The sequence below is a fragment of the Ammospiza nelsoni genome, chromosome 10 (genome assembly GCF_027579445.1).
Source record: "Ammospiza nelsoni isolate bAmmNel1 chromosome 10, bAmmNel1.pri, whole genome shotgun sequence".
NCBI lineage: Eukaryota > Metazoa > Chordata > Aves > Passeriformes > Passerellidae > Ammospiza > Ammospiza nelsoni.
In genome coordinates this window covers 14,858,896-14,881,337 of record NC_080642.1, presented here as the reverse complement: position 1 = coordinate 14,881,337, position 22,442 = coordinate 14,858,896, and the positions used below count along the sequence as shown (strand labels likewise).

At 38.7% G+C, this 22,442-nt stretch overlaps 1 protein-coding gene across 1 annotated transcript; it reads left to right on the top strand.

Annotated features, from left to right (window-relative positions):
• Window positions 1-1,124: 1,124 nt before the first annotated feature.
• On the top strand, window positions 1,125-20,132 carry GRK7 (G protein-coupled receptor kinase 7). Its single transcript, XM_059479288.1, has 4 exons — window positions 1,125-1,742; window positions 2,489-2,926; window positions 14,707-14,978; window positions 19,133-20,132. Exons 1-4 carry the CDS (start codon window positions 1,140-1,142, stop codon window positions 19,464-19,466), a joined length of 1,647 nt encoding a protein of 548 aa, XP_059335271.1. The 5' UTR covers window positions 1,125-1,139; the 3' UTR covers window positions 19,467-20,132.
• The last annotated feature ends 2,310 nt before the right edge of the window (window positions 20,133-22,442 follow it).

The window sequence follows — 22,442 nt, the reverse complement described above, 5'->3', positions numbered from 1 at the left end:
TAATACTTTCCTTATATTTAAGGAAAGTTTTAACAGCCAAACCACCTGACCCCACAGCAGAAGGAGACTTAGCCTAGTGAGTGCCACACATAATTTTTATTCTTTTGAAGGGAAAAAAATGCCTTCTGGTAGGCAGCAGTGCAGGTGGAATTTGCCTTCACTTGATTATAATCAGCTTTGTCCCTTTGTTGATGTCACCTCAGCTATATGTTGTTGCCACCTTCTTATCCAACCACTTTCTGTCATAAAGCTCAGCAGGGAAAATAAACTGAGGCCAAAACAACATATGGAAGGGTCTTGGCAAGATTTGGCTGTTCACTTGAAGTGTTTTTCTTTTTTTCTGTGGGTAGGAGATGAAGTCAGAGCCGTGTTGTTTCATATAGAAGGATCATTATTTTTAGACCAGTGGCAGTTCTTAGCCTCTGCATGTAATCTGCTCAGACAGAGCCACGCAAGGCAGCAGGGCTTGCATGAACTGTCTGTGAGGCTCAGTCACTGATGTTGAATATAACTTGAGCTTTGGAGGTGTGAATGCTCAAAGCATGAGTTGTGGGATTCATCTATATCAAGATCTTTTAGGCATGGCAGATTTGTGATAAAAGCTTTTCATAAAACCAGTTGTTAGTCTGCTGGTGTTTGATATCGACCAGGGGAGATCCAGGCCTGTCCTGCTGACTGCGGCCAAAGTGCTTCGAGTTGGAGGGAGTGCATGTATTATTGCAGCCATGAGTCTCTGCATGTTCCCAGCAGCCAGGGACAGTGCATGTAGAGGGAATCTTGGCACATTTAAAGGTTATCAGGGCCCATTCTGAAAACCACCAGCTGAACCACGTGCACTTGGTACTGCCAGTGGGAAGGTTTGCCTAGGGTGTCATCCCTCAGCTATACATAGCAAACTCAAAGCTTCTTACAGAGAAACCTCTTACCAGTCACTTTCCACAAATGGTGCCTATACCTAAAGGTACTTAGTGAAAATCCTTGAGAGGTATTTAATGCAAAAGCAGTTAGTTTCCCTGGTGTTTTTCAGAAGCCCTCACACACCACTAGCAGGGAGAAGTGCAGTGCAGCTACAGCACAGCTCCTGGACCAGTTACTCATTTTGTCTGAACCAGGCTCTGCCACCCCAAGGGCTTGCCAAGATGTGTGACATGGGGGGGCTCGACAACCTGATTGCCAACACTGCCTACCTCCAGGCAAGGAAGAGTGGAGAAGGAGACACCAAGGAAATGCAAAAGAGGCGTAAGAGCCTCTCGCTGCCGAAGATTGAGGACTGCAAAGAGCACAGAGAGTCTGTTGCTGGTGATTATGACAGTATCTGTGAGCAGCAGCCCATTGGCAAGAAATTCTTCAGAGACTTCTTAGAGACAGTGCCAGAATATTTGGTAGCTAGAGACTTCCTGGATGAGGTGTCAAGCTGGGAGTTGGCAGAGGACAATATCAAGAGCGCTTGCATGGAGATTATGGTCACCAATTTTCTTAAGGAAGGCGGCAGAAACTATCTGTCTTTCATGAGCTCTGACTTGGTCAGCAAATGCAAAGCAGCTACTGTAAAAGACTATGAGAACATCGTGCAACTGGCCAAGGAGGAAACCAAAGTCTTCTTTAAAGACAAGCCTTTCCAGGACTTCCAGAACAGCCCCTTCTATGACAAATTCATCCAATGGAAAGTGTTTGAGAAGCAACCAGTAACTGATAAATACTTCTCTGAGTTCCGAGTGCTGGGCAAAGGTGGCTTTGGAGAGGTAAGAGCTTGTACTTTTAAGGATGTGAGTCATCTCTCCCCTTTCAAGACTAGCAGGTGGGTTTGCAAAGAGCAGTGGATTAAGCCACTCTATGAAGATTTGTAAAATGTGCCCCTCCAGACTACCCATTTTCCAGAAATCAGGCTGGGTTATTTATATTGTGATAGAGGCTCTTGTTGGTAAAAAGCTACTTTAACATTTTTATATTCTGTATCTATGCTAGTTTAAAAAGCAGGCTTCTTTACAAAAACTTGCATAAATGTTCATGTAGTGAGCTAAGTCTGCTCCTTGACATCATTTTAGCCTGTGCTATCTCACACACTCCCAGATAATTCCTAGCTGCGGTTTAGGGAAAAGCACCCATCAGGATCTGTTCCCAAACTTCTCTATGAAGGTTTTTTGTGAGTCAAGAGAGTTTAACTGTACAGATGCCATCTGTATATGCTCCTTATTCTCATGGTTACAGATTTTTTTCTTGTCCTTTTCCTCTTATTTGCTAATACATGCCTACTAGTGGCATCCTCAAGAACTTTGCCTCAGGGCCACGATAAACTACTGGTCCAGAACAGAACTGATTGTGCACTTGTTTTTTCTTGTTTTCTGTGCTGGTATATTCTTCATAGAAGTTAGCATCAGCAGCTACTGATAGGCATCAGTGATTGCCCAGTTCCTGTCTGTCACTACCCTTAATATTCCACTCTCTGTGTAAAATTCCTTCATTACCTTTCCATGTGCATCTTCTCTAGGTTTGTGCCATCCAGGTCAAAAATACTGGCAAGATGTATGCCTGCAAGAAACTGGATAAGAAAAGGTTGAAAAAGAAAAGTGGAGAGAAGATGGCACTGCTGGAGAAAGAGATCCTGGAGAAGGTCAACAGCCCTTTCATAGTCACACTAGCTTATGCCTATGAGACCAAAACCCATCTGTGTCTTGTTATGAGCCTCATGAATGGAGGGGATCTGAAGTATCACATCTACAATGTGGGAGAAAGGGGTTTGGAAATGAAAAGGATCATCTTTTACTCAGCTCAGATAACCTGTGGGATTCTGCATCTCCATTCCATCAAAATTGTGTACCGGGATATGAAACCAGAGAATGTCCTCCTGGATGATAATGGGAATTGCAGACTGTCTGATCTTGGATTGGCAGTGCAAGTCAAAGAGGGAAAGAGCATCACCCAGAGGGTGAGTACAAATTCTTTAACGTGGGCAGTGGGAAGTGCAGCCATTCTATTTCTAATGCCTTATGAGACCAAGACTTAATTCCCCGGAACTGATTCTGTGCTAAAGACCAAATGTAGTCATTTCATTCTGAGAGACAGGTCCTAAGAAGATTTGGTTGATTAACTCTTTAGCTGCTGCATGTGGTAAAATAACTTCTTTTGTACAGAAACAGTAGAATCTATTTGACCTTCTTCTCTTAAGTTCTTGAACCAATGACTGTAGAGAGGCAGATGCTTTGTGCTTTATGGAATACTGCATAGTCAGGGATTTAATTGATTGTTTAATGAGCAGCAGTCAAAGATATGGCTCCTCTGTATTCTGCTTTTGCTTCTAGGAGAATATAGTTTCTTACACATTACTCTTAAGTGATGCTACTGATTTTATTGCAGGTGTGTGTGGTGCTGCATGATAAGTTATTTCCAGCCCTCCTTCCCCACACAAATTAGTTCCTGAAACAGTTAGCAGACTTGACAGTTTGTAAATGTCCATGCCTGTCTACATGTAGGAAGAAAAACATGGATGACCAAATAGAATTTTTGTGAATTAGATTGTGCAGCACTTCAGCTGTGCCTCTGGTCATCCCAAACTAACTTGGATATATAATAATGTCAGGAGATTTACACAAAAAAAAATATGTATTGCTTAACTGTGAAAAAGACATATTTCTCTCAAGGTATCTGGAACTTAAAGATGTGCATAATGAGAGAATGTGTTTGAAATACACAAGGAAAATGAAGAAATGAAAGCCACATTATAAACTGGTCTGTGTTAAACTCTCCAAGTTCACATTAGAAATTCAGTGGAAGAGAGGACCCACTGATGGCCTTCTACATCATGTTTGAGTGCACATCCTTTGATGTTGTTAAATTCAGTACTTTTGAAGGATCTTTTCATTCCCTGGCAATATAAGAAGTTTGTATTATGAGTGGTTTTAGTTCTTGATGAAGGAGTATGTAGACATTGCTGTATGTATAAATAGTAAATAATTTTAAAATTAAACTGCATGGTGTTTTGGATACAAAAATACAGCTTCTGTGCAAGCTAAGGCAGGTTTTTCAGTAGAGCTTATGTGAAATGAGAATGTTGTTTTGTTTGTAAATTTGGCATTTGCATCAGTGAACCCAAAGGTGTAAACTTGATTGGGCTTTGCAAGAGGCATGCAGTTAACTAGGATCAGAACAAATAGTTTTGTCAAAGGGCAATTTTTCATACTTTTAAATATGTGGAGTTTGGCAAAATGAAAAAACCTCAAAATTGAAGAGTGTCTTTAGCAATATGTAATCACTTCTGTGGTAGTAGAGTAGAATGTCAAAGCAATATTGGACAAGGTGTTATTCTGCCTTACCTTCTGTGAAGCCATCAAAATGTTAGTGCCTTTTCTTTTGTCATTTTTAGAAGCTCTAGTCACCATTATACAGTTGCTTTTATTAAAGCAAAAACTGCAATGAATAATGTGCTACATGATTGTAATGTTTTTTAAGGAATTTCAGTTAAAGGCAGTTTTATTCATACATTACGTTGAAATAGGACATGGAAGAAAAAGATTTTTTGTGTATGTGTTTGTATCATAACTATAAACTAGTTAAATGAATAATTCCCTTTTATTTTCATTTTTGTAAAATAGTCATATTTGAAAGCTTCTAAAAAATGTTATATGAGAACTGGATATTATTATTATTTATACTCATGTCATACACAGGAAGACCAAAGAACACATTTACAAAATTTACATTAAGCTTCACCATGTCCTCCTGTAAGAAAGGAAAAATGGTTTTGTTATTTTTTGTCTACTAATTGTAGTGACATTCTGACTTTAAATTATCTGAAAAATTACATCATAACATGCTGTTTGAGTATGACTGCCAAATCGTTATCACTTACCAAACCTATACATGTCACCTTTTCATTTTTCACCCAAAGGAATGTATGGCTCCAAGGTTTTTCAAATGAAATTTAATCAGTTGCACCATTTTGTGGACACAGTTTTATAAGGGCATTTTTATAAGCTAAAGCAGAATATATATTCCTTGCAGGCCAAATCTGTATTGTACTGATATCTGAGTGCCTAATATCATAAAGCTGTTTCTAGATTTTGGATGATGGTTTGAACTGACAATTTAAGGTTTACAATTTTCAGTCACTAATTAAGGGATATTGCTACTGATCTCTAGTATATAATATAAAGATTTATCTGTGCATTCATTTCATTAAAGATTGCAAAAATACACTATTTTGATGAATTCTGAAAGTTTTTTGCACTCTCATAGCTGTATAAGCCATTAAAGATTAAATTTGTTCTGCTTTCAAAGCAGAAAAAAATTCCTGTCTGGTCATGTATGAATAAATGCACATCATCCATACATCAGCTGAAGGATCCATTAATCCCTTTTGTAAATCTTATTAGGTGATTATGTTATCACATGGCACAAGTAATAAGCTTGTTAATGAGTTCCTGTTTTAGACATTTTCCAAGTTTTCTCATTGAGGATTTCTACAAAATTATAATGTTTATGTACTGTTCATCAGCCAAAAAAGTGTTCTTTGTGGGTAGAAAGGTTTTTTGAATTTTAGATGGATAACTTCAAATGGTCTTAATAAAAAATAAAGTGTGTTTACACTTCAGAAAAGCATTGTGCAACTGATGATTCAATACTTATGTAACTGAAGCAGTAGCCTTGGTATCCTTTAAGTACTGCTGTTACATACACTCCTTTTGAAGGCACCTGTGTGCTCCATACCAATTGGTCATAACTATTAAAAATAAAAATACCTTGCTTTCAGAAACAGTGCTCCTTACAAAGATCTTGAAAGAGTTGGATACCTAGCCTTAGTTTTCTCCCTCTCTTTTCATTGCTAAAGCAGCAAGGAGAAACATCCAGCTTTCTGTGTGAACGTACTTCAAACTTATACTGTAGTTGTAAGTAATTGATACAGTAATAATTTAATTTTACTAAGTTGCTGGTTTGACTTTGTGAAGTGCCAGTTGTCCCTAGAAAGAAGAAATCACAAGAATAAATTAAAATACACAAGTTTGAATAAGAACAGTCTTGAAAATAAAAGTAGAAAACATTTTAAAGCTACTTACAATGTAATTTTCCTTCATTAAACATACATGGATTATAAGGGATCCTCTCATGATAGCTACATGCACCTGTGCAATCTACCAGGAAATGTGTCTATGCACATTTAGTCAGGCAGAGCTCTTACTGACATTGCTGGAAACACAAACTCCAGTGGTAATAAAACTATTCAGGACTTTAAATGTCATTATGACTTCCTATAAATGTGCCTGTTGCATCTCATCTGATGTGTTGATCAGATCCTGCAGGAACTAGTTTGTATCTTAAAATTATGGCTTTTTAAATATTGTTATTTTCTCTGTCTTACATAATTGAAATAGACAACAAGGAGAAACTGAGAGCCTGCAAAGATGGCTTTTACACAGGCAAAGTGTTCTGTCTGTTGTGTTCTAGTTTGATTCTAGCACTAGGGGTTTTTTGCATATGAAATGAGGAGCTTCCATCCCCAGTTAATTCCATTTTTCCAGAAGTTAGTGTGTATTTGCTGTTTATTTAGGGAAGAATTTTCTGCCCTTACTGGGTATGGCTTTTGTGAAAAGCAACTGTTGCATGTAAATTGTGAAGAACTTTTGTGCAGATGCATGTGCTAGCCAGAGAGCTTAAATATTGACATAATAACTGTGAAAAATAACATAAACATATTTTTGTAGTATTTATAAAAGTGCATTCATATCTTCAGAGGTTTCGGGCTTCTTCACAGTTTTCATGTGCTATGTTTTATATATTTGAAGGACATCATAATATTTTTATAGGAAAAACATGTTTTGGTTAAAATCTTACTCAAAATGTCCTTTTGCCCTCCTGTATGTTTGTTTATTATAAGATTCTATTTCTTAGGAAAACACAAGGAAATCTATTTAGATGTTCCTGAAACTAACAGTTTAATTTCCAGGCAGCTGAAAAGCAGGAGGAGGGTTTAGACTTGTGAAATAAAAAATAACTCAGCAAGCTATTCTACAGTTGACCTTTGTTCACTATCACATGGCATTCTTATTGGATAAGATTCTGTAAAAATTTCTTCTTCGTTTGCTCTTTGAAAAATGACAGCTCTTCATTTACTCAGAATTAGAAGAACTTGCAGCTGTTTTTCTTACACATTTTGAAGTGTGACATGTAAAATTGGTGATATTTTTACTAGCAGAAGTGGGTTCCTAAAAATGTTGATAATCGCAGTTGTTATGAGGTGCGTTGTCATGCCAGGTGTTTGAGATTTTTGTCCTCTCTGAAATGTACTTTACAGAATGCAGCCTTACCCACAAAGTCTGTAGGGTCAGTTGGGATCTGTGCAGGGTCCTGAGGGAGCAGGCAGAAGTGCTCACCAGGTCCCTTCCCATCATGACTTCCCCAGCAGTCCCGGAGAACCCAGGAGGTCCCAGTTGGCTGGATTTAGCAAATGTGATGCCCATCCACATGAAAGGCTAAAGGAGCATCCAGGAAACTCCCAGCCTGTCAGCCTGACCTTGTAGCAGAGAAGATCCTGGAGTAGATCATCCTGAGTGTGGGCATGCAGCACATACAGGACCGCCAGGGGATCACGCCCAGCCAGCGTGGGTTTAGGAAAGGCAGGTCCTGCTTGAGCAGCCTCATCTCCTGCCACGACAGAGTGACCTGCTCTGTGGATGAGGAGGTGGCTGTGGATGTGTCTGTCTGGACTGTAGTAAAGCCTGTGTCACTGTTTGCTCCAGCATCTCCTGGAGAGCGTGGCTGCTCATGGCTTGCACAGGTGCTCTCTTTACTGGGTGAAAACAGGCTGGATGGCTGGGCCCAGAGACAGGTGGGGAATGGAATCACATTCAGCTGGCACCTGGTCACTGCTGGCGTTCCCCAGAGCTCAGTCCTGGCACCAGCCCTGCTTTATGTCCTCACTGATGATCTGGACAAGGGGAGAAAGTGAACTGTCAGGAGTTTACAGACAGCGCCAAGTTGGGTGGGAATGCAGACCTGCTGGAGGGCAGGAAGGCTCTGCAGAGGGATCTGGACAGGCTGGGGTGATGGGCTGATGGCACTTCTGCAGGGTTCAGTGAGGCAAAGCAGCGGGTCCTGCACTTGGGTCACAACAACCCCCTGCAGACTGCAGGCTTGGGGAAGAGTGGCTGGAAAGCTGCCCAGTGGGAAGAGAGAGGTGTTGGTCAGCAGCTGGCTAAACATGAGCCAGTGTATGCCCAGGTGGACAGAAGGTCAGAGGCATCCTGGCCTGTGGCCAGCAGGGCTGGGCAGTGACTGCTCCCCTGTGCTCAGCACTGGTGAGGCTGCTCTTGAATCTGTATTCAGGTTTTGGCTTCTCACTACCAGAAAGACACTGAGGTGCTGGAGTGTGTCCAGAGAGAGGCAGTGGAGCTGGGAAGGGTCTGGAGCACAAATCTGGTGAGGAGCAGCTGAGGGAACTGCAGAGAGGAGGCTCAGGGGGACCTCACTGTTTTTTACAACTCCTTAACGGGAGGTGGTAGCAAAGTGGGGATTGGACAAGTGTTTTGTTTGTCCTAAATGCTCCATCCTATAATGTCTGATTGCTTCCCTGTCTGAGAATGCCTTCTCATGTCCTCTCATGACACGTCACTGAGGTGGGAGTGTTAGCAGGTTCTCTGTCCAGTCAGGATCTGAGGCAAAGCTTTACATGTGATCATGCAAGAAGGAAGTGGGGAGCTGCTCTAGAATCCAGAGTTAAGATCCATGCCTGGTTACTGGATTGTCCTTTTTCAAGCCCTTTGACTTCCATGCAGCATCAATCTAAACTGAAACCATGTCGTACCTGTGTCTATTTCTCTTCCCAAGGAGGAGCACACAGAGAGCAGTCCCTACTGCACAGAGTGGCTTTCTCTTTTGTTGTGCAACTTCCTTCATTTCAGTGATTACTGATGACCAAACTTAAAAGATTAAAAGCCAATGCTGGATTTTTATATTATTCCAGTTAGTGATTTTGAATCCAGGGCCATTTTTTCTTTTTCTCTAATATAGCAAAAATCTGGTTTGTACCTTTTGTGCTTTTGCCTGTGGGGGCTTTTTTAAAAGCACATAGCTTTCCCTATGAAAATTATGTTCTTATGTGAAAATCAAAAAAAGTTTGATCTTGAATCTTACATAAGCATGTGGGATTCATATGCTTATGTAAGATTCAAGTTCAAACATGGGATTTGAGCTCCTAAGCTCCAGTATTGTCTTTCTCATTATCTTCTCCTGCTACTCTGAAGAGTCCTCCTTGTGCTCTCCTGAATCAGTAGCCCAGCAATTCATGATGGGCCATCCCATCAAAAGATCCCTCCTTCTGCTAAGCATTAACAGTCTGCATAAGGGTCTTTATTCTGTGTGACTTTCCCAAGTGCCTTTTGCCCTATTTAGATTTACTTCTATCTTCTTTAAAAAAAAACCAAAACCAGTTGCCCACTGATTGGGTCAGCTAGTTTCTTGTTATTGTATGAACATGTGGTGAGAAACTGGAGGAACTGCAGTCCTGTGTAACTCGTTTAAATTATGCTCTGTTCCTCCTCACAGTGACTTGGGAGAAGAATTAACATGGTGAAGTGAGTGACACAGGCAGATCAGTGTTCTCCACATCTAGGGCCTGATAGCTTGTGTGCAGGGAAGAGATTTCTGTGGTCTGTCCTGCATTCCTGCAGGGTCTATTAAGGCCATTGCTGAAGGAGTGGAGGAACAGCTGGACAAGAGAACAAAGCAGGCAGTGGCACCCCTTGGAGGAAGGAAGGACCGAGCCCCAGGAAACAGCTGATAGAGCTAAACTCAGCTTGTTTTTTTTCCTCTGTTCAACAGTTCTTGTGCCATGGCAAACAAAAGATAGACATTCTGATTTGCTTTACTGTTTGGTTTGTTATATCAATTGAGTTTGTTTTGCAGAGATCTGTGGGAAAAGGTAGCAAGATCTAAATCCTAAATCCCATTTCTCCCCATTTGCCTGTTTCTGTGCTGCTGAAAGCTCCAGAGAGTTTGTCTTTGCTGCCTGCACCTGCTGGAACTGGCACAGGGCGCTGTGGAAGGGCTGTCCCCTGTCAGAGGGACGTGTGAGCTGCTGCACTGTAGGCCTGGTTCTGCTCCCAGCTCTGCTGTGCCAGGTGCCTCTGCACTGCACTGGGGTCTGAGTGCACTTAGGGCTTCTCAGCATCACATCTTGAATTACTAAAAGATTGTAATTATGTGACCTTTGAAAAATTTACGCAGGATCGCATTTCACAAAAGAAACATTTGTATACTTTCAGATGAGTCATTTCTACTATGCCCTGTCAAATCACTCTCAAAGCAATAATTCCACTCAACGGAACTTCTTTGCTAATGTAGCCAAGGGCAGCATTTGCTCATTACATTTTAGAGGATTACTGAAAAATTATCTTTGGGTTGTTCTCAAGGTAGTGAAATAAAGGGAAAGTAGATCTGTGAAGCTTTGTCAAAAGCAATTAAAATTTAATTGACTTAAATTTATTGACTATTTTTATAATTCAAGCAGCATATGCAAGTAAACCGTCCTGCTTATCACAAAAGACAATATTAGATGGACAGCAAGCAAAAAATAGCTAGTGTTGTATTGACTAGGCTTTTAAAAGTTCTGTGCCTCCACAATGGCATAAGAATTCTGTCTCTAGTAAAAAGTTGGGATAATATAACATTCTTTGTCATCTTTGTGATATTTTTATAAGATGTTGCCAGGTCAGTGAAGGTGTAATATCATGTGTTTGTGTCTCTGTAAGGTCCCTTGCTTAGTTAACATATATGATCAAATGGTTCCTTGTGTTACCAGGAATTATACAGGAAAGAAGAGAATAATGTGCGTAGTCTCAGTCAAAACCCACTGAACATCCTAATAGTGTAGAGTTGATAACAAAGGAATTAACTTTGAGTATGTGTTTTTTATTTCCTCTGTTTCCATTAAAAGAGTGAAATTTGTCCATGTAAAGTAAGATCTAGTAAGAAAAAGTGGATTTTGTTTAATATACAGCTTCTGAATTCACTTATCAATTGTACAGAATGAAAACCTCTGCAAAATCATACAAACCTCCTGATTTTTTGTATTATAGACATATCAGTATCCCATACTTGGAGATATCCATCCTGAGGCATGGTCAGATAATTCTAACTGAATTAAATACTCAATACCGGTCTGTGGGAAATAGACCCCTTCAAAAAATAATGCATTTATCTTTTGTGGTAGCTTTTAATTTCTTTGCTTTCTGTCATTTTTTTTTTTTTTCATTTTTGCATTAGAATATAATTTACAGTATACTTGTTTACTCCACACCTGCAAAGAGTAATTTACTTTCCTTCACTTTTGCTTTGGGAATCAGTGGATAATTTTCCCCCTAATACATTATTTTTTGTTTCACTGCTAATGAGAGTTGTACAGTTTAATAACTCCCTTCACAAAACTTCTGTTTTACCTCCTTAGATAAACCTCTCCTGAGGCTTTCCTGCCTTTCCTGTTGCCCTGGGATCTCTCTGTTCCTGGAAAGATGATCTGATTTTTACATCTTGTTCTCCATAATGATTAGTGTAGGGATGTTAGGTATTACCTTCCCTCTAATGCTGCCTACTCTCCAAAGATAGAAATAAATCTTCATTTGAAGGATCTATGTCCTTCCAGGTGCTGAATAATTCCTTATTTGTGTTCTCTAATATGGCAAATGCTAAAGGCTTTAGCATCTTTCTCCACAAATCATTTTGCCAAAACTACACATATAGAGAAATAGGTGAAAAAGACTAAAATTTAAGCTTTTTTCTTCCTATCTTCAAATTCCTGCTTTGTTAAAAATAGAGTTTTATGTATTTCTCCTTCCTTATTATTTTTTCCCCCTTAAAAATCCCTGTTCACTAGTAAAATGTGTTTGCTTCTGCTATAAAATTGTCACGTTTTAGTGCATTTTAAAAATCTCAAATCTTATAAGATCCAGTTTAGATTCCTGCTTCTTGGCCTGTTCCTTCATTGTGAATAGAAGGACAGCTTCAGGGTTGGGAGAGCTTTGGTTTTAGATTCGAGTTTGGATGATATTCTATGAGAAAACCAGCTCATTATATTCTGAATAGAAATGGTTTGCCATATCAGAGGAATGATGTTTCTAGACTTCCTCAGAGGGAGCTGGATCAGCCCAGTAACAGCTCAAGATTCCAGAGCTACTAATTTAGAGTGTGGAAGTTTAGTTCTTGTTTACATGTATGCTCACCCACAGCCTGTCACTTTAGCCTGCAGGGAGGCTGTTGTTGGTCCATTCTGTTTTCTGTTAAGTTGTGGTTGTGCTGTCTTTGTGGTCTGTGGTGATGGCCTTGCTTTCTCTGTTCTTGAGAAACACAAGCACCATGTCAAAGCAAGGTGTTCTTCCAGATGGTGTGTCCTGCTGGAGCCTGCCTTGAAAATATCCACGGAACAGACTGAACTTACTTGGCAATTACTTCTTTTGAAAAAACAGCTGTGGAAGAGAAAATACAAGTGGAAAGATACAGTCTGAGAAGAGCTGCCTTGAGACACTTCTGTGACAGTAGATTTCTGACTTCTCCATGTCAGATGTATCCAGGTTCTGAGTGATGATGCTAAGTTGCAGCAAAGTAATCTCTTATCAAAAGGACGATATTGTGCTGTCAGGGCACATTTTGATAATAATGTGATTCAATAGTTCTTCAAGGCATTAATGCCCTAACTTCATCTCAGTAAAAATAAGAATGTTTATTGCTTCCCAGAAGGAGAAAAAAAAAAGCAAAGAAAAAAGAGTTCCAGAAACCTATTTAGAGCTATGTTTACTAATCCACAGTGAGCTCAGTGAGCTTTTGTATCAAAGTTTCTCTACTACTTTCAACCTCTCCTCTCCCTTCTAGGTTTTCTGAGGCCAGATGGATCTGGGGTCTGTGGTCTGTATTTGAACATTTGTCCCCTTCTCTGAACAGAGCAGCAATCATACCTAAAAATGTAATACTGTCAGGGTATCTCTCAATATTTTAGTTAGAGAAACCCACTGTAAGCAGTGGAAATTGCCTGTGGGATGATGTCAGCAGCTGCAGTGCCTGTGCTGCTCCTCTGTACTTCTGTAGCTTTAGTGAGAGAGGCAACTGTTCACTTTTAACCTTTCCTTTTGCTTTCAACCTGACTGATACTTCTGTTCTTCTCATCTCATTTCTATTTTTCAGTCATATGGAGGATTTTGTTCTATATCCTTAAAAGCAAAACAAAACCCCAAACTACAAGGAGAGAAAATAAAGTGCATTTAATTTTCTGTCTGTTAGGCTTATGTTTTAATTGATGCTAAGATGTTACCTCTTGCACACATTATTTACAGTAGAGACATTATATGTCATATGATGTGTAGTGACACAAGCTGAAGTTTGTGGGGAGACTTGACTTGGAAGTACTGTGCCTAAATTTGCAAAAATCAGAGGGGTTATCCAACCCCATAAAATAAAATTCATCTGTTGAGCTGTACTTTTTATAAATACAATTTGTCCAAATGAGCTTAGCTTTACCTTTTTCTAACCATTTTGCTTTGGAGTGAATCTCTGTCACTGATTGTATTCTGATACAGTAATAATGACCATCCTGAGTAAGCTTTAGTGGGATTTTGCACAGATTTAAATTGTTATACTGGTAATACATCAGTCCCAGTATTTAAAAAATATATGAGAGGTTCAAGCAACTTCTGATGTGGTTATCACTGTTAGCTGCTTCTGGGAAATAAATCATATAGAGCATGAGACACAGCAGTAAACGTGGGTTCAGCTGAGGAAATGCTGTTGTGATTGAAATCCCACATCTCACTCATGTAACAGTGCAGCAGAGAGAGCTGATCCCCCACTTCCCTGCCAGGTGAATCAGCTCCCTGGGGCCAGAGGCAGCAGGAGCTATTTCAGTCCCTGCAGCCTGTCCCCCAAGGGAAGGTGGCAGGGCTGGCTGGGAAGAAAGCAGGCACATGTCCCTCTCAAAGAGTGGCCATTTCTTCTGTCAGAGAAGGGGCCATTTGTGCTATGAATAGTCTTTATTCAGGCATCTTTTTTTAGTTGGGAATTATGAACTTGTTCCTTCACCTAAATGTGTGTAATTTATTAATTATAATTTTCATAGGTTTACTTTCTTAGAGTGGTTTTTAAGAGTTTTCCTTGGCCCTTGGTGGTAGAACATTTATCCAGAAACCAAGAGGGAAGAAGCTGAGAACTTCCTCATTGCAGCTCAGCTACTGGCTTGATGAGAATTTTCTCACTGGCAGCAGAGCCCTGTGTTGGACCAATTATATAACCCTTGCGCAGGGTGGGAATCAGTGACTGTTTTGCCTGGGTTTTGTATTTTTTTAAATCTTATCAAGTTGATTGCTACTCATGTTTACACAACAAAACTAAGAATATCTTCAATGAAAAAAAAAATAAAATGGAGGAAGAAAGCAAGCTAGCCATGAATTTAAAATTAAACCACTTTTAGGTAGAAATTGCACTGACATTTCAACTTTGAAAAGCATCTTTAAGATAGTTTTCTTATGTGCCAAGATTTTTAAAGAGAGATATGGTCCATGTCCTAAAAAAGTTATACCTCACCAAGTCTAGATTTAAAAAAAAAGGTCAGGGTTTTTAGATACAAAATATATCAGTAGAATTACTAATATTTTGGAAGAATTATAGACTACTCTGTTTAACTGTATGCATTTCAGTCCTGGCATTGCAAAGTAAATCTGTCTGTGTTTGCCATAGGCTGGGACAAATGGCTACATGGCTCCTGAGATCCTGAAGGAAGAGGACTACAGCTATCCTGTGGACTGGTTTGCTATGGGCTGCACTATTTATGAGATGGTTGCTGGGAGAACACCATTCAAGGATTTCAAAGAAAAGGTCAATAAGGATGAGGTTAGAAGAAGAACTCTGGAAGATGAGGTGAAATTTGAACATGCTGGCTTTACAGAGGAAGCGAAAGATATTTGCAAGCTGTTTTTGGCTAAGAAAAAAGAGGAACGTTTGGGAAGCAGGTATGCCTTCTCAGTCTCAGTGCAAGGGAAATTAAAGCTGCAAACAATATAGTTATTTCCCTCATTGCAAAAATAGGTTAGGACTTCACTTTCTACAGAGTAATGGATTTTCCCTTTCACTTCTAGGAAGAAGGAGGTGGAAAGTATTGAAGATAATATGGAAATAAGGAATATTGTTGCAATAGTGTGATCATCTGTCTCACTCCAAATGACTCATAGGAGTTGTCTTCTTGTTATTTTCTGTGTTAGACTCTATATAGGTTTGGGAGAAAGAGTCAGAAGGGTTTTTCTTACACGTTCTTTCCTAAAGATAAAAGGATATTCCAGTGGCCACCTGCATCCCTGCTAGTGCAGACTGAATGCAGATATTAGGCTGTAGTGCTTACTGGAATGATGTGGGCAGAAATCCAGATCTGCAAAGTGGATTCTCTTCCCTGCAGATATCTAATTTGCAAGGCTGCATCATTGGCTTCTAACTGAAGAGACCTTAACCCCTCTGTCTTGCTCAAGTGCTTTTAAAAATGCTGTAGAAGTTCTGGTCATCCTGACTCATTCCAGGGAGAAAAAGAGTATTTGGCACAAATTCCTATAAAGCAAAACATTTCTGGGCACTTCAGAGGTAGCTTTGGGTTGATGAACACTAGTGGATTTATCCATGACTTAGCAGTATTAAGGAAATGTTCAATAAGAAGAGAATTGCAAAGCTAAACCTTGTAATATTTAACTTGTAATAGCTCTGATCCCTCTGATATGTGCTTGTGTGTGTGTATAAATAATTTAGTGCATTTCTATTTAGACAGATTGCAGATCTACATTTGCAATATAGACAAAATAAAGAAATATAATAAAAATGTGAAAAATTAATAGGAAACCAATAATTTCTATCTTTAGAATATACCATTATTTGAATAATCTGTAAATAGAGATGTATGTATCAGGTGCTTTTCCAGTCTAAAGGTGGAATTGACAAAACATCTCATTGAGAAAGCAGAGATAGTCTTCTAAATTTATATTTCATAGCAATGTGAAACAGTTTTTCAAAATGTTAGGCAAACATTTCTCTAAAAGAAATAAATCTAATGAAAGATAATAGATCATTAATACACATATTCTTAATATTCTGTTGCTAAATGAGGACAGCCACTCTTGTGCCTGATGAATTTTCCCAGCAACTGTGCAAGGCAGGAGAAAAAAGTTGTTTTCAGCATATGGAGTATGTTTAATACAAAATCTATATATTTTTAGTATGTTTTAAAAGTTTAGTTTAAAAGTAAATTTAACACAAAAACATTCAGATCACTCTAACTTAAAGTCAGCATACTTTGCAGACATTTGGAATTACAGCACTTTGTGAAGTAAACAAATTTCAGAGTAGGGGAAAATGAAATTTAGAATTGTGTGTTGGTTGAGTTCATTCAGCAAGTCTGAAACAAAACCAGTAACAGACTATTGACTTACTGTAAGCACATTGCCTTTTCCAGGGTAATAATTTACAATCTTTCTGCCTCCTTTTTGTTCCATAACTTCTCAGCAAAATGAGAAATGCACACAGAAGGGTTAATGCACATAGTATCTTTAATTTTCTGCTGTTTAAGATATCTTTCCTCTGATGTGTCATACTTGGAGAAGGCAGACAATAAATAGGATGTATACCCTGGGCATGATACAGAATAAAAGCATGCATGAACCTCTTAAACAGGGTGATACTATTCAGGACAGCTGTGTGTTATGTAAAGATTAGCACTGTAATTCTCCTAAGGACAACAAGAGCTTGGGTTATCCACAGCACTGCCTGTTGCATAAGTTAAAGCTGCTCAAAGGCAGCTTTATTTTGTACACCTGACCTTTTATAACACTCCCCTCTTCTACTGAAGATGTGGTTTCACTAGCTAACTCAGGGAAGATGTAGCCCCTTTTCTCCACTCAAGCTTTTTGAGATTAAAATCTCAAATCCTGAACCTGTAAAGTGATTTATTTTTTTTTAATGGAAGAATACAAAATTGACCAAGGTCATTTGCTCTTCCTATTAAAGTTATGTAAAAATGCAGTTCACAGAGGATGAGCTCAAGTTCCTCTCCAGCTAGTTGGAAGATGTCTCAGTTCCAGTAGATGGCATTCATGTAGCTTTACATTTTTTAACTTTTTATGGTTTCAGGACAAGGAACACTGCAGCAATCCATTTTGCTGCCTCCACCAGTTTCTAGTGCTCTTTGGTTTATGTTACAGAAAGGAAAAGCAAAATAAGGGGAGATTTTTGTGAGTGCCTCTGCCCAGTCAGCACTCCTGGCTTACCAGTGGCCCAGGACACCAGTTAATTTGAACAGCAGCTGAAATGCATTTCAGGCTAACAGTGAATGTAAATAAATAATTTCAGGCTTCTCAAGTACTTGGTTATCACTGGCTGGGTAAGGTAGGAGATGATTATGCAAGCCTATGGATATGCAGAAATCAAGATCCTTAATCTGTACATTCATAATTTTGTTCATATGGTGCTTTAGGGTTGAAAACATAATATTTTTCATTGCTCAGCATGCCTGGATGGCAGCATCTACCATTCTTCATGTTGTGGCATCCTGCTTATTCATGGTGGTGCACAGTGGGTAGTGGTTGGTGGTGGCTTGCTCAGAAGAACTGGGCAGCAGAGGTGCAAAGTAACAATTTTCCAGCAAGGGGCTGAAAAGAGCAGCTGGTGGTTTCATCTCTGCTGTGCCCAGGGAGCACCAAGGCAGGCCAGAAGCACAGCAGGCAGCATGAGGAACAGGCAGTGGTGCCAAGGTGGAAGAGCTGTTCTGCATGCATGGATATTAAGATTTTAAAAAATAAATATTTTGCCATAATCATACAAATCTGCTGCTTCTGTATGGTGCTTCTGCACATTTGTGAAGACAAAAACACTTGCCAAAGGTTTGCATTACATTTTATTCATATAACATTGTCTACAAATACATGAGGGCTTGCACTTTGCTAAATTTGATTTTGTAAAGAGATTGGAAAAGAAAAAAGCTGTGTTAGGAACTACCATTTTCTGGGGCCAAAACACAGACAAATTTGATTTTCCTATATTACTGTTTTCAAGAGCAGTGCATCCATAAATATGTTAAAGAAAGAATGCATAGGTGTGGAAAAGACAGGGCTCCTCTATGCTCCACCTTTCTCTAGAATTCCAAATTCAGACTTTGCATGCCTTGACACTAGAGGCACAGTTCAAAAGCTGTGGTCTTTGGTCATGCTTCAGCAAGCACACGTTTGAGGCTCAGATGATTTTTATCACCAGAAAATATCCCACAAGTCTCTCTACAGGTCTGTAGTGAAACAATTCACTAGTTCTTTTACAGCTGAAGTTCTCCCTGAGGTCTGTAATTGTTTTTTGTAAGATTTATTTAACTTAAGCATTTACAATTATTTAGTCCTTTCTTGTTTTTATTATTAGGTTTTAACTATATTAATAAAGGATTATATTTGTGACAGTGGCACATCTACTTTTGTTAACGTCATCATCTGTGAATCTCTTGCCTAAAAAAATCTTTGTTAATTTATAAGAGTAGTTACTTTGAATGAACTGTCACTATAAGTGGGATTGTTTATTTGAGTGACATAACTGAGTTTTAGGATATATATGTGTAGATGCTTTGAATTAAGCTAAAATGAGAATTTGCATTTGTCACCAGCTTCCTATTCAGACTGTTGCTGCTCAGAGTTGGTCTATAGATGTATTGACCCAATATACCCCATTCTAGAGTTTAATACATATTCTTACCCTCTAGTACAGATACTCTTATCCTGTAGATGCAGAGCCAATCATTGAACTTCCCTTGTGTGACAGCACATCCAATACTCCCCCTCCCCTCCCTGCTGTAGGTTCAGTTCTGGTGGAAGTGTAGCTTTGGGTGGGGTGTCCCAGATGCAGCACTGCAGCTCCTGCCTGGGCTGATTTACCCTGAGAGGTGCAGGAATGGCATCAGAATGTTTTCAGCTGCTCAGATTATGTTGTACTATGCAGCATTCCTTGGTTAGGAAAAAAGGAATTGTGTTGCATGATGTATATATGTATCTATATATGTGTATCTAAAGTACTGTCATGTACAAAACACAGACAGCCCTGTATCCCTCTGAGAGCAAAACACACTGATGGACAAACTTTTGCTTTATTGCAGGAATGAAGACGATGACCCAAGGAAACACAGCTTCTTCAAAACAATAAATTTCCACAGGTTAGAGGCAAACCTTGTTGACCCTCCATTTGTGCCAGATCCATCAGTTGTCTATGCCAAAGATGTTGCAGACATTGCTGACTTCTCTGAAATACGAGGAATTGAGTTTGATGACAAAGACAAGAAGTTCTTCAAAAAGTTTGCGACAGGTGCTGTCCCTATACCCTGGCAGGAGGAAATCATCGAGACCGGACTGTTTGACGAACTGAACGACCCCAACAGAGTCGCTTATGCAAATGGAGGGGAAGCTAAGTCAGGAGTTTGTTTGTTGTTGTAATTATATCATTACCAAAAAGAGTAGAAACCACCTCAGAACTTTCCATATTCTGACTCTGTTTCAGAAACTCAGTACACCTGTTTGAGAAGAGCCAGCCAGTGTAATGTGACATTGACAGGCTATGTAGGACCACCAGCTGAATAGACTGTATTATTTTCCTTTGCTCTAAGAAAGGAGATATTTTTGTGTTATTGGATATGAATCAAATGAAGACCCATATTTCTCCAAGAAGCTTAGAATAGAAATTCTGAAATACAGAAAGCATTGTTAGAGTGAAGAGGCAAAGCTTTTGAAAATGACTGTTACTGCTTTCAATACAATGAATCATTGGTTTTCTTTCTTTTTTTCTTGTTATTTCTACTAACATTTCCTCTTTATTCCACAGTTTTCAGGAAGGATTTTTAAATTTTCAGGTAATTTCAGACAATGGAGCTCATATACCCTGTCAAACTTGGAATCTTACTGGCTAGCCAGTCTGTCTGTTAAATTCTGTAGGGTTTTGGGTGGTTTATTGTAATATGTTCAAATTGTCATAAGATATAAAGAAAGCTCTACATATCACTTGGAAATAAGAACAACAGGATCAAACTCTTTTCAAAAGTGATTTTAATGGAGTGAAGATAAGATTGCACCAATGTAATGGAATAAAGCATTTATTTATTATTATTATTAAGTGTATTCTTATAAGTGATAATACTATATACAAAGAAAACATATTTACAAGTAAATACACATTCCTTTTGGCAATTTTAAAGTTTTATCAGATTTCCTGATAATTTTTCTGTATTTTGGTGATAAATTAAGCTACAGATAGACCAAAGCAATTTGTAATTGATTTTTACAATACATTTATTTCAGTGTAATGTAGATTTTAATTCAAGTTGCAAAATGCATTATACTGTTGAGTGGTGTAATGATGAAAAAGTTATGTATGCAAGTTGAAACTATCTTCAAATGTTTATTGATTCTAATGCAAATTTTGAAGTGTTTTTATTTTTCAATTTTATGGCAACCTAAATTGAATTACTTGGAAATATTACTATGAATACTTGCTACTGGTGAAGTGTATTACTCATGAGATGCCTCCTGCTGATTTTCTGTGATAAGAAAATAGGCAGTTGTTCTTTGCACGACTTTTAAAAAAATGACCCTGCACATGCTGATCACTGTCATCTATCCAGCCATAATTTCCATTGACTAAAGTGGAAGTGGAAGCTGCTTCATTCCTTGGAGACCTGGAGGCTGCAAATGCCCCATTTTCTGTTTTTCATACAGCAAACTTCCTACTGAACTCAAGGACTTCTTTTGGCTAGACACTGGTATGAACTCACATGTCTGTTTCAGAGGAGGAAAACCTGTATATACAATGTCTTCTGTACTCAGGTCTGTCATGTGGAACACTGGTATTGGTATTTATTTATAACCTAATAGCACATCCCAAACTCTTAAGTTTTAAATACTGTAAGTATTTTAGTCACAGCTAAGTAATACATTGGTAATACTTTGTGTTTTTCTGAGTAGAAAAGGAATTGCTCTTTTTTCCTTTTAAATTTGCTTTTCCGGTGCTTTATATACTTAATATTGAAGTGAAAAATCAAGAACAGTTTTACTTAGGATTAGTGGGTAATTCTGTTTATGAATTATGAGCATAAAATTGTCTGCCTTTTGAATGGAGACTTTCTGTCAAATAATTTAAAACAATATAAGCGGTTTTTTAATTGAGAAGGATGATCCTGAAAGATGGTGAAAAGCAGAGGAAGTTGAGAGAAGAGTGATGTCGTCCTGGCATGGATTTACAAGAGGGCTTCCACTATTGACATCCATTGATTTTATTTCTCATTGCTCCCACCTGTAGAAAGCTCTTACAGTGGTAGTAGATACACTAGAGTAGTATATTTAAGAAGCCAAGACAGAAAACTTTGTTCTTACATGCATTTTAAAAAGCCCACAAAACACAGAGTAACACAAAACCCACAGCCACCACCTGATTACAGCTAGGAGAGACATGTTAGTGCTAGTGGCATCAAACCTTTCTCCTGAATTGATATACCTCAAATCCAATGAAAAAGCTGTTTCAAAAATCCTCCAGAACCATAAAGCAGAACCATCCTCTGAAATGGCCGTAGGTTTTCCAGTGCATAACTGAGTTTTAAGTTGCCATTTGGAAAGAGGTTATGTACAGACAGAACCAGAATTTAATGTCTTGTTAGAATCACATATTCCCAGTGATAGTGGGTGCTGCAAGGCTGCATTTTTCAAAATGTGTTGCAATACTGAGATCTGTGAATTTGGGACACCCTGTGGGCATAACATTGGGTTATTTAGTTTTAGAAATGTGGTGTCAGTAATCCCAGCAGGATGTGCATCAGTGAGATCCATAATGTTAAGTGTTTCATGAATCATTCAGAGTAACACATCAGAAGTCTGATAATGCACAGTTTGGCACAGTGTATGACAGAGAAGAATGTGTTAGTTTGAAATATTAATTTTAATTTTCTAAATTCACTTTTCACAACATGGACAACTTCTTTTTGCACCTTGGAAGGGAGGCAGGGCAATTATTTCTGTATTCCCATTAGCACTTTCAGTGAGTCTTTTAAAAATTGTTTTCACCTTTTTTTAAAGAATCTGTGAAATACTTTGTTCTTTCCTTCTTCCTCCTACTGTAAAATTCCTTGTTAAACTTTCAGGAGCAAAGTTCTTTCAACAACCTGCTTCACCTTAACAAAAAGCCAGCAATCCCAAAAGATTTACATGTCCAATGAATTGTCTTACTGCAACCAAAGATGCTACTTGTGTGAGTAAACTTAAATGAATATGCAAGTGTTGCAAGAGCAGGGCCCAAGTCAAAAGTAGTGACCAGGTCACTGGATGTTTATGATAGAAAATGAGGGATGACTGGGGGAGGAAAATAGCCATGTGGTTGTGGATTACTTGAGTTGTTGTGGCAAAAGGAAATTATGTAATTTGAAACTG